The 17,085-nt window shown below is 38.0% G+C and overlaps 1 protein-coding gene across 1 annotated transcript; it reads right to left on the bottom strand.

The window, feature by feature from the left end:
• Positions 1–213: 213 nt before the first annotated feature.
• LOC125802941 (GTPase IMAP family member 8-like) lies at positions 214–13,565 on the bottom strand. The gene is made up of 2 exons (XM_049481350.1): positions 13,478–13,565; positions 214–1,551 (listed from the first exon to the last, which is right to left on the bottom strand). Exons 1-2 carry the CDS (start codon positions 13,488–13,490, stop codon positions 755–757), a joined length of 810 nt encoding a protein of 269 aa, XP_049337307.1. The 5' UTR covers positions 13,491–13,565; the 3' UTR covers positions 214–754.
• Between the last annotated feature and the right edge of the window lie 3,520 nt (positions 13,566–17,085).

The raw sequence follows: 17,085 nt of genomic DNA, 5'->3' as shown, positions 1-17,085 counted from the left end.
AGTGCACAAAAAGCTGATTAAACACCACTGTTTACATCCTATAACACTACTAGCTTCAGCTCCGAGCGCCGCCATCACTGTACTGATAATGACATACATAGACATATATATATACATAGACTCTGCATAGTCTGCCTCCTGGCGCCGGCTGCTAAGCTATGCGGGTATATATATATATATATATATATATATATATATATATATATATATATATATATATGTATATATGTCTATGACATGATCACTACAAATATAGCGGCGCACATAATAATAATCTTCTTCTGCACTTTTTAAGTTATTAATGCCTCGTTTTAAATGTCAGGACTCTCTGGATTCTAGTAAGGAGGTGTGGAGCTACTTTGAGCTGCATAACGGTGTAAAAAGTGATTTATCAGGGTAAATTATGCCCCGTATCACCCAGTCTGAAGGGTGTTTATTGGACTTTACCAAATGTTATTTGGTTTTACTACAACAAAAGTTCTCTAAAGGCCCTAAAAAATCTAAGCTGAGCGTATCATCTGCATGTCGATGATAACTGATGTCGCATTGCTTAATGATATAAGGAAATGGAAGCATATATATACTGTAAAAGGAGTGTAGGGGAAGAAGTACCTAACGATGTCATCTCAACTATTCCAAGACTCAACCACTACCCTGAGACCTACCCAGTACCCACAAATAGACCTGGTTACATTCACTGTGCTCAAATACCCGTACAATTCCCCACAGTGATCGCCCTCTCTCTAAAACCTCTTCAGAACAGGCCCACAACCGACTCTACGGTTTGCATGACGTATTCGAAATCGAACGCCATGACCGCATCACCGAGGCCGAGCTGCTCCACCACATTTGCAAGAGCAGAACTCTTGCTTAGCATCATAACGGCTGAACCCCCCACGAGCGCCAGGGTATGAAGAGTACAGTATTTAGTTACCCAGGTGATCTTTTCCTTGGTGATAGGACTTGTGTAATGCTTATTCTCAGGGCTTCTCTTCTTCATCTCCTCATCAATCTGAGCTAGAAGCTCTTTGACCTGATTATTTTCCTTGTCTTTATTGTTGAACACCTTGTAACGCCCCCCACAACTCTCAATCAGTTCCTTCAAGTACACATTCTGTTCAATAATATCAACTACCGTATCTTCTGGGTTCAGCTTGTCACCATTAGTGAAGAGCACCATGGAGAACTCTTTAACATCTGAACACAACGTCTTATTCACTTTTTTCAGTATCCCACCATGCTTCTTTGAGAAAGATCCCAGAGCGATGACGAAGAGAAAGACATGGGGTCCTGGATGACAGCGTGTCAGGGCAATCTTCAGCTCTTCTTTCAGCACAGGATCTCTGAGACCACTGTTGTACATGGCCGGAGTGTCCACCACCATCACCTCTCTCCCGTCCACCTCTTTGGTCTGGCTGAACACATGCCGCGTCGTGTCAGAGTTGACAATCCCAGAAGGAAAGACATCACGGCCCAGGATGGTGTTAGCAGTTGCGCTCTTGCCCATACTCTTGGAGCCCAGTAACACCAGCTTCAGTGGTTCCTTCATTCCTGAAAAGCATTGGTCTCAATATCTCATTTGCTCTGGATATTTCTCTTTGTAACAGTTTATAAATAAAACACACCACCAGATAATGTCAATATCTAAATGTAAATAATGAACATAAGGAGAATCATGTTAAAACAGGAAAGACAATTTATTGACTGAAAATTATGTTCAAAACATCATTTAGACTTTTCACTTTTGCATCGTTTAAGTTTCACATTTATATCGTCATGTCAGAAAAAGTCATTGTTCCAATTATTCCAAAGAAAAAACAAACATCACTTAGTTCAAATTGTATAATTTTCATACAGTCCAGGGTTTTACAAAAGCTTCACAGATTTACTGTTTTATTTTCTTTTACAGAAATACACATTTTATCACAGAGCCTCATGCCCTGACCTTAATCTACATACAGCTCTGAAAAAAATGAAGAGAGCACTTTGTTTTCATTCTATAAACTACAGACAACATTTCTCCCAAATTCCAAATAAAAATATTGTCATTAAGAGCATTTATTTACAGAAAATGAGAAATGGCTGAAATAAAAAAAAAGATGCAGAGCTTTCAGACCTCAAATAATGCAAAGAAAACAAGTTCATATTCATAAAGTTTTAAGAGTTCAGAAATAATCAATATTTGGTGGAATAATCCTGGTTTTTAATCACAGTTTTTTTTTCATGCATCCTGGCATCATGTTCTCCTCCACCAGTCTTACACACTGCTTTTGGATAACTTTATGCTGCTTTACTCCTGGTGTAAAAATTCAAGCAGTTCAGTTTGGTGGTTTGATGGTTTGTGATCATCCATCTTCCTCTTGATTATATTCCAGAGGTTTTCCATTTGGTAAAATCAAAGAAACTCATCATTTTTAAGTGCTCTTATTTTTCTTTTTCAGAGCTGTATGTTTATACATCAGTAGCTGTAATATCAGTGTAATTAATTCATCCTGTTTATTCAGTCCAAATTGGTCTCCTGTTTTTTAGGTTAGCATTAGCCTTAAGAGGATGCAGCTATAAAAAAAAATAACCTTCATCGGTCTGGAATTGAATTTTGTAATTTTTTAAAAATGTGACATTTTACAATTTTAGAACTTAAACATTGAGTACTCAGTAATGGCTGAATTGTGATTAGCGCTCATGGCTAAAGCTCTAAATAATGAGTTGAAAATATGCAAAGCTATGGCTGGTTTCAGGTTGTGTTTCCTGAGTTTCCTGAACCTGTTCCTCTCAGATGTTTTGACCTTCTTTCAGCCGGTCACCGTGGGTGAAGAGCACCATGGTGTGTTTTAATGCAGCTTCTCCAAAGATTTCGGTAATTTTCTGCACAATTCCTTTCTCTTTATCAGTGAATCTGCCGAGCTGAAAAATCACCAGAATCACTTCAGGCAAATATGTATTTTTAAATATACTTGGTTACTTTAGTGGATTAGCTGCAATGGCTAATTGCTAACCGGCTAACTGTGTTCTGAGCTGAATTAATCCATGTTTTGTGTTTATGAATAACAGATTGATTTATTAGTGCTGGTTAGAGTGGGGAGGATCTGTGGTTTGATATTAGATGTGGATTATGGATTTCTGAACCTGTTCCTCTCAGATCGCTCTCTCAGCCTAATGCTGACCAATCAGTTCGGTTATTTTCTTAAACAGATCTGGAACCTGGGCGGGAACTTTATCTACGTTGTTGAAGGTGTGGTAGCGTCCACTAAAGGACTTGATCACTTTCTCCAGCTCAGAATTTTCACAAACAATTACATCGATGTTTTGACCTTCTTTCAGCCGGTCACCGTGGGTGAAGAGCACCATGGTGTGTTTTAATGCAGCTTCTCCAAAGATTTCGGTAATTTTCTGCACAATTCCTTTCTCTTTATCAGTGAATCTGCCGAGCTGAAGAATCACCAGAATCACTTCAGGCACTGAATCAGAAGCAGACGGGCACTTTTCCTTAATTTGTTTGTAAGTAAATGTGTTGTCAAATATGCCCGGAGTGTCGATGACGGCCACGCGTCTACCGTCCACCGTCGCTTCGGCTCCCTCGCAGACTTTTGTCACAGAGACAAGAGATAATTTAGAAACAAAGGCTTCCTTTCCAAGGATTGTGTTTCCTGTAGCGCTCTTCCCTACTCCAGTCTTTCCAACCAGCACAATCCTCACATCCACATGCTTCACTGTTAAAGTACAAGTACACCATTACACTCTGAGATACTGCCTGACAAACCTGTGATATATACAGCTCTGGAAAATAATAAGAGGCCACTTAAAAACGATGAGTTTCTTTCATTTTACCAAATTAAAAACCTCTGGAATTTAATCAAGAGGAAAATAGATGGTCACAAGCCATCAAACCACCAAACTGAACTGCTTGAAATTTTGCACCAGGAGCAAAGCAGCATAAAGTTATCCAAAAGCAGTGTGTAAGACTGGTGGAGGAGAACATGATGCCAAGATGCATAAAAACTGTGATTAAAAAACAGGGTTATTCCACAATTTCTGAACTCTCTTTATGAATATGAACTTGTTATATTTGCATTATTTGAGGTCAGAAAACTCATCTGCATCTTTTTTGCTATTTCAGCCATTTCTCATTTTCTGAAAACAATGTTCATTTTATTCAAACATAAACCTATAAATAGCAAAATCAGAGAGACTGATACAGAAACTGAAGTGATCTCTTCATTTTTCCAGAGCTGTATATGTTTTTAAATCTTGCACAGACATTGATCACTAGTCATTTTTTATTTTTCTTCATTTATAAAAAAAGGTTGAATATTTTAGCCGTTAATCACTAAATCGCTGTAAGGTTTACAATGTATTAAATGATGAAAACCATTTTTATCCTTTGTACTAGCAGGTATTTTATTCTTTTTTATTTGATATTCTTCCTATTGTTCCTAAGGAGAAGGAGGAGAAGCTAAGAGTCCTGGGCTTGCTATGAGATAAGATGCCAGTTTCTTCTCAGATCGTTGTTATATACAGTAACAGTTGTTTGGCTGAAATAACCTCAATAAGTAAAATACTGTAACCATTTATGAGTTTCTGACATCGACTGTGATCATTTTCCCTTTCCTCCAACAATTTTATGTAAAAAAAAAAAGTCTGCAATCAAAATTTTAAAAATGAAAAGGAAAAACTGTATGTTGCAAATTTAAAAGAGAAAAAATATAAAGCAAATATGTATTTTTAAATATACTTGGTTACTTTAGTGGATTAGCTGCAATGGCTAATTGCTAACCGGCTAACTGTGTTCTGAGCTGAATTAATCCATGTTTTGTGTTTATGAATAACAGATTGATTTATTAGTGCTGGTTAGAGTGGGGAGGATCTGTGGTTTGATATTAGATGTGGATTATGGATTTAGTTCAATTTAGTTAGTTACCGATTATCTTCACAACACCGGAACACCGGACAGCTGATGGCTCAGTGCTAGCTAGGCTAACAGACTGCAGATCTTAATGGAGATGGCTAACTGGTGATGCTAACTGTATTTCTGAACTAAATTAATCTCTGTTTTTAATAACAGATGGGTGTGTTTGTGCTGGTTAGTGTTTGTTTTATAGGATATGTGTATTATGACTCTACTTCACTCCAGTCTGTAGTTTAATACCTTTACAACACTGGAATGCAGCTGTCGGTTCAGTGCTATCTAGGCTAACAGACTGCTGGTGTTAATGGAGATGGCTAGCGGCTAACTTGCCATGCTAACTGTATATCCAAGCTAAATTAATCTCTGTTTTATTAATTATTTATGTTGAAAACAGCCTTGGTCGGATTCTGAGTGATGTTGAAATATAATTATATCAAAGTGGGGCTCCGCTCAGGGATATGTTCCAAACACAAGAGTGAACAGCTTCCAGCAAAACAGCAGCAGCAGATACTTTTACAATTACATTTCATATGAACTTTATATTTAATGTTCTATTTTTCTCTAAGTGTTTCACTCCATTAAAAAGTTCACGTTATCGAAGTGTGCTAAATATTCACGCACAAAGTATGATACCTAGTCAGTGAGCTAGTGAGTTAGCTAGTTAGTGAGTTAGCTAGTTAGTGAGCTAGTGAGTTACCTAGTCAGTGAGCTAGTCAGTTAGCTAGTCAGTAAGCTAGTGAGTTAGATAGTTAGTGAGCTAGTGAGTTAGCTAGTTAGTGAGTTAGCTAGTTAGTGAGCTAGTGAGTTACCTAGTCAGTGAGCTAGTCAGTTAGCTAGTCAGTAAGCTAGTGAGTTAGCTAGTTATTGAGGTAGTGAGTTAGCTAGTTAGTGAGCTAGTGAGTTAGCTAGTCAGTGAGCTAGTGAGTTAGCTTGTCAGTAAGCTAGTGTGTTACCTAGTCAGTAAGCTAGTTGAGTTACCTAGTCAGTGAGCTAGTGAGTTACCTAGTCAGTGAGCTAGATGAGTTACCTAGTCAGTGAGCTAGTGAGTTAGCTAGTTAGTGAGGTAGTGAGTTACCTAATCAGTGAGCAAGTTGGTTAGCTAGTTAGTGAGCTAGTGAGTTACCTAGTCAGTGAGCTAGTTGAGTTACCTAATCAGTGAGCTAGTGAGTTAGCTAGTTAGTGAGGTAGTGAGTTACCTAATCGGTGAGCAAGTGAGTTAGATAGTTAGTAAGCTAGTCAGTTAGCTAGTTAGTGAGCTAGTGAGTTAGCTAGTTAGTGAGCTAGTCAGTTAGCTAGTCAGTGAGCTAGTGAGTTAGCTAGTTAGTGAGTTACCTAGTCAGTGAGATAGTAAGTTACCTAATCAGTGAGCTAGTGAGTTAGCTAGTTAGTGAGGTAGTGAGTTACCTAATCAGTGAGCAAGTGAGTTAGATAGTTAGTAAGCTAGTGAGTTACCTAGTCAGTAAGCTAGTGAGTTAGCTAGTTAGTCAGGTAGTGAGTTAGCTAGTTAGTGAGCTAGTGAGTTAGCTAGTCAGTGAGCTAGTGAGTTAGCTTGTCAGTAAGCTAGTGAGTTACCTAGTCAGTAAGCTAGTTGAGTTACCTAGTCAGTGAGCTAGTGAGTTACCTAGTCAGTGAGCTAGTTGAGTTACCTAATCAGTGAGCTAGTGAGTTAGCTAGTTAGTGAGGTAGTGAGTTACCTAATCAGTGAGCTAGTGAGTTACCTAGTCAGTGAGCTAGTGAGTTAGCTAGTTAGTGAGGTAGTGAGTTACCTAATCAGTGAGCAAGTTGGTTAGCTAGTTAGTGAGCTAGTGAGTTACCTAGTCAGTGAGCTAGTTGAGTTACCTAATCAGTGAGTTAGCTAGTTAGTGAGGTAGTGAGTTACCTAATCAGTGAGCAGGTGAGTTAGATAGTTAGTAAGCTAGTCAGTTAGCTAGTTAGTGAGCTAGTGAGTTAGCTAGTTAGTGAGCTAGTCAGTTAGCTAGTCAGTGAGCTAGTGAGTTAGCTAGTTAGTGAGTTACCTAGTCAGTGAGATAGTAAGTTACCTAATCAGTGAGCTAGTGAGTTAGCTAGTTAGTGAGGTAGTGAGTTACCTAATCGGTGAGCAAGTGAGTTAGATAGTTAGTAAGCTAGTGAGTTACCTAGTCAGTGAGCTAGTGAGTTAGCTAGTCAGTGAGCTAGTGAGTTAGCTAGTCAGTGAGCTAGTGAGTTAGCTAGTCAGTGAGCTAGTGGGATAGCTAGTTATCTAGTCAGTGAGCTAGTGAGTTAGCTAGTTAGTGAGTTAGCTAGTTACCTAGTCAGTGAGCTAGTGAGTTAGCTAGTTACCTAGTCAGTGAGCTAGTGAGTTACCTAGTTAGTGAACTAGTGAGTTACCCAGTCAGTGAGCTAGTGAGTTACCTAGTTAGTGAACTAGTGAGTTACCCAGTCAGTGAGCTAGTGAGTTACCTAGTCAGTGAGCTAGTCAGTTAGCTAGTCAGTAAGCTAGTGAGTTAGCTAGTTAGTGAGCTTGTGAGTTAGCTAGTCAGTGAGCTAGTGAGTTACCTAGTCAGTAAGCTAGTTGAGTTACCTAGTCAGTGAGCTAGTGAGTTACCTAGTCAGTGAGCTAGAGAGTTAGCTAGTTAGTGAGGTAGTGAGTTAACTAATCAGTGAGCTAGTTGAGTTACCTAGTCAGTGAGCTAGTGAGTTAGCTAGTTAGTGAGGTAGTGAGTTACCTAATCAGTGAGCAAGTTGGTTAGCTAGTTAGTGAGCTAGTGAGTTACCTAATCAGTGAGCTAGTTGAGTTACCTAGTCAGTGAGCTAGTGAGTTAGCTAGTTAGTGAGGTAGTGAGTTACCTAATCAGTGAGCAAGTTGGTTAGCTAGTTAGTGAGCTAGTGAGTTACCTAGTCAGTGAGCTAGTTGAGTTACCTAATCAGTGAGCTAGTGAGTTAGCTAGTTAGTGAGGTAGTGAGTTACCTAATCAGTTAGCAAGTGAGTTAGATAGTTAGTAAGCTAGTCAGTTAGCTAGTTAGTGAGCTAGTGAGTTAGCTAGTTAGTGAGCTAGTCAGTTAGCTAGTCAGTGAGCTAGTGAGTTAGCTAGTTAGTGAGTTACCTAGTCAGTGAGCTAGTAAGTTACCTAATCAGTGAGCTAGTGAGTTAGCTAGTCAGTGAGCTAGTGAGTTAGCTTGTTAGTGAGTTAGCTAGTTAGTGAGCTAGTGAGTTAGCTAGTCAGTGAGCTAGTGGGATAGCTAGTTACCTAGTCAGTGAGCTAGTGAGTTAGTGAGTTAGCTAGTTACCTAGTCAGTGAGCTAGTGAGTTGGCTAGTTACCTAGTCAGTGAGGTAGTGAGTTACCTAATCAGTGAGCAGGTGAGTTAGATAGTTAGTAAGCTAGCCAGTTAGCTAGTTAGTGAGCTAGTGAGTTAGCTAGTTAGTGAGCTAGTCAGTTAGGTAGTCAGTGAGCTAGTGAGTTAGCTAGTTAGTGAGTTACCTAGTCAGTGAGATAGTAAGTTACCTAATCAGTGAGCTAGTGAGTTAGCTAGTTAGTGAGGTAGTGAGTTACCTAATCAGTGAGCAAATGAGTTAGATAGTTAGTAAGCTAGTGAGTTACCTAGTCAGTGAGCTAGTGAGTTAGCTAGTCAGTGAGCTAGTGGGATAGCTAGTTACCTAGTCAGTGAGCTAGTGAGTTAGCTAGTTAGTGAGTTAGCTAGTTACCTAGTCAGTGAGCTAGTGAGTTACCTAGTCAGTGAGCTAGTGAGTTAGCTAGTTACCTAGTCAGTGAGCTAGTGAGTTACCTAGTTAGTGAACTAGTGAGTTACCCAGTCAGTGAGCTAGTGAGTTACCTAGTCAGTGAGCTAGTCAGTTAGCTAGTCAGTAAGCTAGTGAGTTAGCTAGTTAGTGAGCTTGTGAGTTAGCTAGTCAGTGAGCTAGTGAGTTACCTAGTCAGTAAGCTAGTTGAGTTACCTAGTCAGTGAGCTAGTGAGTTACCTAGTCAGTGAGCTAGTTGAGTTACCTAGTCAGTGAGCTAGTGAGTTAGCTAGTTAGTGAGGTAGTGAGTTACCTAATCAGTGAGCAAGTTGGTTAGCTAGTTAGTGAGCTAGTGAGTTACCTAATCAGTGAGCTAGTTGAGTTACCTAGTCAGTGAGCTAGTGAGTTAGCTAGTTAGTGAGGTAGTGAGTTACCTAATCAGTGAGCAAGTTGGTTAGCTAGTTAGTGAGCTAGTGAGTTACCTAGTCAGTGAGCTAGTTGAGTTACCTAATCAGTGAGCTAGTGAGTTAGCTAGTTAGTGAGTTACCTAATCAGTTAGCAAGTGAGTTAGATAGTTAGTAAGCTAGTCAGTGAGCTAGTGAGTTAGCTAGTTAGTGAGCTAGTCAGTTAGCTAGTCAGTGAGCTAGTGAGTTAGCTAGTTAGTGAGTTACCTAGTCAGTGAGCTAGTAAGTTACCTAATCAGTGAGCTAGTGAGTTAGCTAGTTAGTGAGGTAGTGAGTTTCCTAATCAGTGAGCTAGTGAGTTAGCTAGTCAGTGAGCTAGTGAGTTAGCTTGTTAGTGAGTTAGCTAGTTAGTGAGCTAGTGAGTTAGCTAGTCAGTGAGCTAGTGGGATAGCTAGTTACCTAGTCAGTGAGCTAGTGAGTTAGCTAGTTAGTGAGTTAGCTAGTTACCTAGTCAGTGAGCTAGTGAGTTAGCTAGTTACCTAGTCAGTGAGCTAGTGAGTTACCTAGTTAGTGAACTAGTGAGTTACCCAGTCAGTGAGCTAGTGAGTTAGCTAGTTAGTGAGTTACCTAATCAGTTAGCAAGTGAGTTAGATAGTTAGTAAGCTAGTCAGTTAGCTAGTTAGTGAGCTAGTGAGTTAGCTAGTTAGTGAGCTAGTCAGTTAGCTAGTCAGTGAGCTAGTGAGTTAGCTAGTAAGTGAGTTACCTAGTCAGTGAGCTAGTAAGTTACCTAATCAGTGAGCTAGTGAGTTAGCTAGTTAGTGAGGTAGTGAGTTTCCTAATCAGTGAGCTAGTGAGTTAGCTAGTCAGTGAGCTAGTGAGTTAGCTTGTTAGTGAGTTAGCTAGTTAGTGAGCTAGTGAGTTAGCTAGTCAGTGAGCTAGTGGGATAGCTAGTTACCTAGTCAGTGAGCTAGTGAGTTAGCTAGTTAGTGAGTTAGCTAGTTACCTAGTCAGTGAGCTAGTGAGTTAGCTAGTTACCTAGTCAGTGAGCTAGTGAGTTACCTAGTTAGTGAACTAGTGAGTTACCCAGTCAGTGAGCTAGTGAGTTACCTAGTTAGTGAACTAGTGAGTTACCCAGTCAGTGAGCTAGTGAGTTAGCTAGTTACCTAGTCAGTGAGCTAGCGAGTTAGCTAGTTACCTAGTCAGTGAGCTAGTGAGTTAGCTAGTTAGTGAGTTACCTAATAAGTGAGCAAGTGAATTACCTAGTCAGTGAGCAAGTGAGTTAGCTAGTCAGTGAGCTAGTGAGTTACGTAGTCAGTGAGCTAGTGATTTACCTTGTCAGTGAGCAAGTGAGTTAGCTAGTCAGTGAGCTAGTGAGTTAGCTAGTCAGTGAGCTAGTGAGTTAGCTAGTTAGTGAGTTAGCCAGTTACCTAGTCAGTGAGCTAGTGAGTTAGCTAGTTACCTAGTCAGTGAGCTAGTGAGTTACCTAGTGAAGAGTAACTGTTTATTTTACCTTGGGTGTATCGACAAATATCTTTCAGTTATGATTACTTATCTTAGTATCTATAATTACATGATCATTGTGTGAAACCTTGTATTTTATATGCATTAACCAATACTCACATTGTATTTGATCATTTTTATTACTCACAGTGTATTTTATACACATTTATATAGAAGATTAACCAATACTCACAATATATATTATTTACACATATAGATAAACATTGTTTGATCAGGCATGTGACTAACACAGACTTTATTATGACAAATTAACCCACATGATACATAAGGCGTTTACTAACACATAGGATCTATTGTATGGCGGACTAACCACGCGTTATTAACACATTAACATATAACATATGAAATCTATTGTGTGACTATTGCGTAGCTCATGCTTGAAGCATTTCGTTCACTGCATGACCATAACTGACGGTCATCAATCATCGGCTGGTACACTCGGCACGAGACTAAATTTCTACAGAGGAGGCTTTTAGATCAAAGCGGCCTTCTGTGTGTGGGGGAACCTGCAGCGGCTTCAAAGAGGGGGGTGACGCACACACACACAGATAGTGCCATGATGTTCCATTCTGGAAGAACACAGTCAAGGCCAAACACTAGTGGTCCGGTCAGACACGTGAAACTTGAGCACTAACACGTGAAATTATGCATATTAACATGAGCTAATCGTTAGCAACGCCTCATCAGCAGGTTTCACGTCATTTGGGGTATAAAACATGGAGTCAGATCAGAGGGGGGGTCAGAACTTATACTGGGACGGCTGTTAGTCTTTCATGTGTGGGTTCTCCTGAATATTCAGTACTTTGTAATAAATACTTGGTTTGCTTTCAACTTCACTCCACCTGTCTGACTCTCTCTATCAAACGAACACGCAGGGGAGTTGTACCCCGGATGAAGGGTGGGTGTGGACCCATCTTTCATTTCTTTTCTACAACACTAGTTACTGAACTAGTGAGTTACCCAGTCAGTGAGCTAGTGAGTTAGCTAGGTACCTAGTCAATGAGCTAGTGAGTTAGCTAGTTAGTGAGTTACGTAGTCAGTGAGCTAGTGAGTTAGCTAGTCAGTGAGCTTGTGAGTTAGCTAGTTAGTGAGCTAGTTAGTTAGCTAGTTAGTGAGCTAGTCAATTAGCTAGTCAGGGAGCTAGTGATTTAGGTAGTTAGTGAGTTACCTAGTCAGTGAGCTAGTGAGTTAGCTAGTCAGTGAGCTAGTGGGTTAGCTAGTTACCTAGTCAGTGAGCTAGTGAGTTAGCTAGTTAGTGAGTTAGCTAGTCAGTGAGCTAGTGAGTTAGCTAGTTAGTGAGTTAGCTAGTTAGTGAGTTAGCTAGTCACTGAGCTAGTGGGTTAGCTAGTTACCTAGTCAGTTAGCTAGTTAGTGAGGTAGTGAGTTACCTAATCAGTGAGCAAGTGAGTTAGATAGTTACGTAGTCAGTGAGCTAGTGAGTTAGCTAGTTAGTGAACTAGTGAGTTACCCAGTCAGTGGTCTAGTGAGTTACCCAGTGTTAAGAAATAATAAATATTAATTTTAAAGGTATTTTTTCAGCTGATCAAACAAAATGACATTTAATCCAAAAACCTGATTATGATTAAGAGAATGAAGTGTCATGTGAGTGATCTTGTTTCTGCGGACTCAAGTGGCTGAAACTAGTGAGTTGTTTCTGGATATTTGACCTGAACTGTGTATGTGGGTGAGTGTGCAAAGGACAGTTAGGCTGACCCCTCAAAACTGAATGTCCAGTATGTAGCATGTAATGCAGAAGTCGGCGCCTAAGCAGCAGAGATGAGGCCGGAGTACAGGTAGACAACAGTAGCAATCAATACATGTTTTAACTCAATCAGGTAGAAACAGTTGCTGAGGAACCGCTTAACTGACATTTGCACAGGATGTATGGGTGGGGTTTTGGGGATATAAGGTCTTGCAATTGTAACTTCTTCTACTGAAACTCTGTCTGAGTGGAAGGGGTTCCCAGAGCTCTGTAGTAATAAATTGCTAATTTGCTGAAGATCTAAGTATCCTGTCTCTCTATCAACTCTACTTCGGGCTTCCATCTAAAGAATCAAGGGGAACGCACTGGAGCAGTTGAGGGCAGTGCTGATTTTCCCAACACTAGTTAGTGAACTAGTGAGTTACCTAGTCAGTGAGCTAGTGAGTTAGCTAGTTATCTACTTTGTGCGTGAATATTTAGCACACCGCGCTAACGTGAGCTTTTTAATGGAGTAGATAGATAGATAGATAGATAGATAGATAGATAGATAGATAGATAGATAGATAGATAGATAGATAGATAGATGCTTTATTTATCCCAAAGAAAAGAATTTAGGAAGTAAAACACTTGCTTACAGAATAAATATGACATTAAACATAAAGTTTAATTTAATTTAATTGTAAAAGTCCAAAACCAGCTGACCAATGGAAATTTAAGGGAATCACCTTCTTCTCAGCACCGCCCACCTGTTAAAAGTGTGCCAAAACTTAGAAGCAAAAAACTAAAGCAGAAGCAAACCAGAGATTCCAGAAGCAAAAGTCTTTAACAGAAAAATATTTTAAAAATCCACAGAAAATTCACAAAAACACAAAAATAAAAGTAAAGAATGGCAAAATCCACACGGAAATAATTTTCAAATAACTGCAAAAGACAATAAAGAAACCAAGTATATTTAAAAAGATATATTTGCTATATATTGTTTCTCTTTTGAATTTGCAACATACAATTTTTGATTTTGATTTTCAACATTTTGACTGCAGATTTAATTTTTTTGTATAAAACTTTTGGCACAAAATTTACTCCATATTCAAACAGAAAAAAATCACATTATAACATAAGCAGACCCAGAGCTTGATTTACTTACAATAAGATATCTCCATTCAAATGCAGTAATGAGAATAAATGATAAATGATGAGATATTTAATTGAGAATTATGTCTGTTCTTACCTTCTTTGCTCATTTTCAGAGTTGAGATGAAATCTTCCTCAGGAGCTGCTGCTGTATTCAGGAATCTCACAGAACCGCCGTCTGCAGATGATCTGGATGCAGCAGCTCCACAGTCTTTTATATCCATTCTGTGCTGTCTGGCTCCTCCCCCTCTCTGCCCTAACTCCTCCCCTCTCCGTAATGGCCACTCCCCCTCTGTCCTGTCCCTCCCCTCTCAGCCCTGGCCCCTCCCCTCTCTGCAATGGCCACTCCCCATCTCTGTCCTGGCTCCTCCTCTTTTTTTCTATGTAATCAATCAATTGAGCACTCAAACTCAGCTTCTTTAGAAATAGGAGAGTAAAAACTAAGCATTTTACTGAGTAAAGCATTACAACTGAGCCCCCTAAGTAAAAAGATCATTAAAAATATTTTTAAGTAGTAGAGCATTAAAACAGAACACATTTAATACGTTTTAAAGCATTAAAAGTAAGCTTTTTGTAATTAGACATTTAAAACTGGGTTTTTAGTAAGTACAACATTAAAACTGACCATTTTAGTAGGAAGAACATTAAAACACATTTTTTGTGTAGAGCATTAAATTTTTAAAATAAGTACAGTGGTAAAACATAACTTTTTCAGTGAGTAGAGTATTAAAACTAAGCTTTTCAGTAAATAGAGATTTAAAATTGAGTTTTTTTAGCAAGTAAAATATTCAATCAGATTTTTTTGTAATTATAGCATTTAAAATTAGCTCTTTTAGTTAGTAGAGCGATAAAACTGAGCTTTTTTTTTAGTAAATACACTGTTAAAACTAAGGTTTTTAGTGAGTACAGCATTAAAACTGAACTTTTATAATAAGTAGAGCATTAAAAATGAGCTTTTTTAGTTAGAAGAACATTAAATCTAAGCTTTTTTTTAGTAAACAGAGCATTAGAACATTCATGCGTTCATGATGCTGGATGCATGATTCTGGAGCCTATCCCAGCTAAGTTAGTCTACACCCTGGACAGTCTGCCAATCCATCGCAGAGCATTAAAACTGAACTAATTTAATAAGTAAAACATTAAAACTGAGCTTTTTTTTGTAAGTACAGCATTAAAACTCATTTAAAACTAATTTATTTGACCATTTTCATCAGCCCAACAGACTTTTGATACATTAAGGCCACAACTGTCAAGAGTCGTTGTTGTAGTGTGTGTACATATAATAAAAAAAACACAATTTCCTCTAGAACTGACAAATGAAGTCGAATGTTCCAACTGTAAAATAAGGCACACTTAAATCCTTTTATTTTTCCCAAAAATAACAGCTGTTATGGTGGGCCATGTTGCAACTATAACAGCTGAAAGTGCATCAGAGGTTCTTCAGTACGACAAATCTCCAGGACTTTTCAACTGTTTTAAAGTTTAATAAATATGAGAAATGAGTTCAGCTATCAGTGATACTTGTGATTATATTTAGTGTTTAATGCTTTTAGTTTAATGTAAGTATTAAACAGTGATCAGTCTGTGCTGCTGATCTCCATTTATCTCTAAAGCCCTGGATAAAACTCTCCACCAACTGCTGTAAAAGCGATAAAAACAATGAATGAAAAACAGTGAAATCCAGCAAAAACTGTTCAGTCACAGCTGTTGTGCATAAAAAAGCTGCTTTGGGAAATATGTAAATAAGATAAATGTGTGATATCACGCCTACAGCTGCTTCTAAAGACACACCTCAAACGATGCACTTGAGAAACCACAACATCACACCTAAAAGCTGTTAGTAACGCTCACTTTAGGTGTGTTTAGACGAAGTGCATGTGGACTAGAGTTCACATCAGGCCCAGAATCTCCAGCCTGACTCTACCCGAGCCCGACCCGTAAACTCTCATTATGAGCCCGAGCCTGAATGAAGGTTAAAGAGTTTAAACTGAGCTGTTTAACTACAGTTCTGAGCTGTACACTGAAAAATGATGAATAAAATTTACTTTAAAAAGTTTCCCAACTTTCTGCATTTGCTTTTTTTAAGTAAATTTAATTTCAGATTAATTTCAGTAACTTCAACTCGGTTTCAAGAGTCAATCAATCAGTCAATCCTTTCTTTTAAAAAACGTTACTTCATTTGTTTTTACTGAATCAATCCTTTCTTTTAGTAACTTTAGTAACTTTAGTAATTTCTGCATACAATTACTTAATTTATACAATACTAAGTTATATAATTTTAGTTAAAAAACACATTCAAATATTTACATAATCTCAAAGATTTATTTTAGAAACAGACCAAGTCTCACTGTCTCAACACATAGATGCATGTAATACATTATTTTAGTAAACTAGTATAAAGAATGTATAACATGCCATCCAGTGTTGAGACAGTGTAATATGTGTGTGTTAACATAAAAATATTAACATTTCAGGAATTATAATATATTTTGTATCATGAATTATTTCAGCATTATTGTGTAAATTAAGTAATTGTAATTAGGTAATATTGTATGCAGAAATGAAGTAAAGTTTACTAAAAGAAAGGATTGACTGAAGTTCAGTTCTCTTATTTACTCTGTGTAACATTTAAATCTTGAAACCGAGTTGAAGTTACTTAAATTTATTTGAAATTAAATTTACTTGCAAACTAATTCTGCTTTATTTTAAAGAAATAGTTAACTGCAAGTTCAAATAATTGATATTTATGACAAAATAATCCCTCCTGTTACTGGCACTCACTCCTGTTACTGGAACAGAACAGAAAAATATGAAAAAGAGCTAAATGGCGGCTATGCTAACAGCATGAGGATACTGAGCTCATTCTAGGGATTTCCCCCCAAATTTGTATAAAAAAATAAAGAAATAAGATGTAAGAATTAACGTAGGTAACAGGACTGAGTGTTATCGTTACAATAAGATCAAATATACAGAAAAGCTAATGAGGACCTTAATTCTGCTCTTCCCATGATCTTCAGAACCAGAACCAGCTGATGATGTCACTTCCTGTTATAGATGATCCAAGGGTTTCAGATTGGATAGTGTGTTATGGTAACAGGACCGAGTAAAACTCAACTAAAATGTGTATTGTAACATAAATATTATGAATTTATTATGAAAAAAATAAGCTTAGATGGAATTTGGAGTCACATAACAATGCAAAGTTTAAAAAGTATAGTTACAGAGTGGGGACAGGTAACAAATGCTATATTTTTATGGTTCTAAGTAGTTTTTATTAATGTTTATTTTTCTAATTACATATCTTACTTTTACAATTAGGTGAATATACAAAACACTATGCTTAATAATAAAATGTACTTTAAAGTTATTCTGCGTGCACATTTATGCATGTAATTTCCTGGGTCCAGAAATGGAATCGTTTCGGTGGAATGGCTCTTGAAAAAAATGAAAAACAGCTTTAATAAACGTAGATCTGCAGTACAGGCCAACTCTCTTATTTTCATTGCGTTTCCTTTTTTGTCATAACTATTTACATTTAAATTGGAGCAGCCTGGTGATCAATCTTCATTAATTGCACATTGCACCAGTAAGAGCAGAGTGTGAAGGTTCAATTAGCAGGGTAAGAGCACAGTTCTGCTCTAAATATTACAATGAACACAACATTATGGGAGACATACCAGAGTTCAAAAGAGGACAAATTGTTGG

The sequence above is a fragment of the Astyanax mexicanus genome, chromosome 7 (genome assembly GCF_023375975.1).
Source record: "Astyanax mexicanus isolate ESR-SI-001 chromosome 7, AstMex3_surface, whole genome shotgun sequence".
Classification (NCBI taxonomy): Eukaryota; Metazoa; Chordata; class Actinopteri; order Characiformes; family Acestrorhamphidae; genus Astyanax; species Astyanax mexicanus.
Note: the sequence above shows the minus strand (reverse complement) of the source record. Positions and strands in the feature narration are given on the sequence as shown.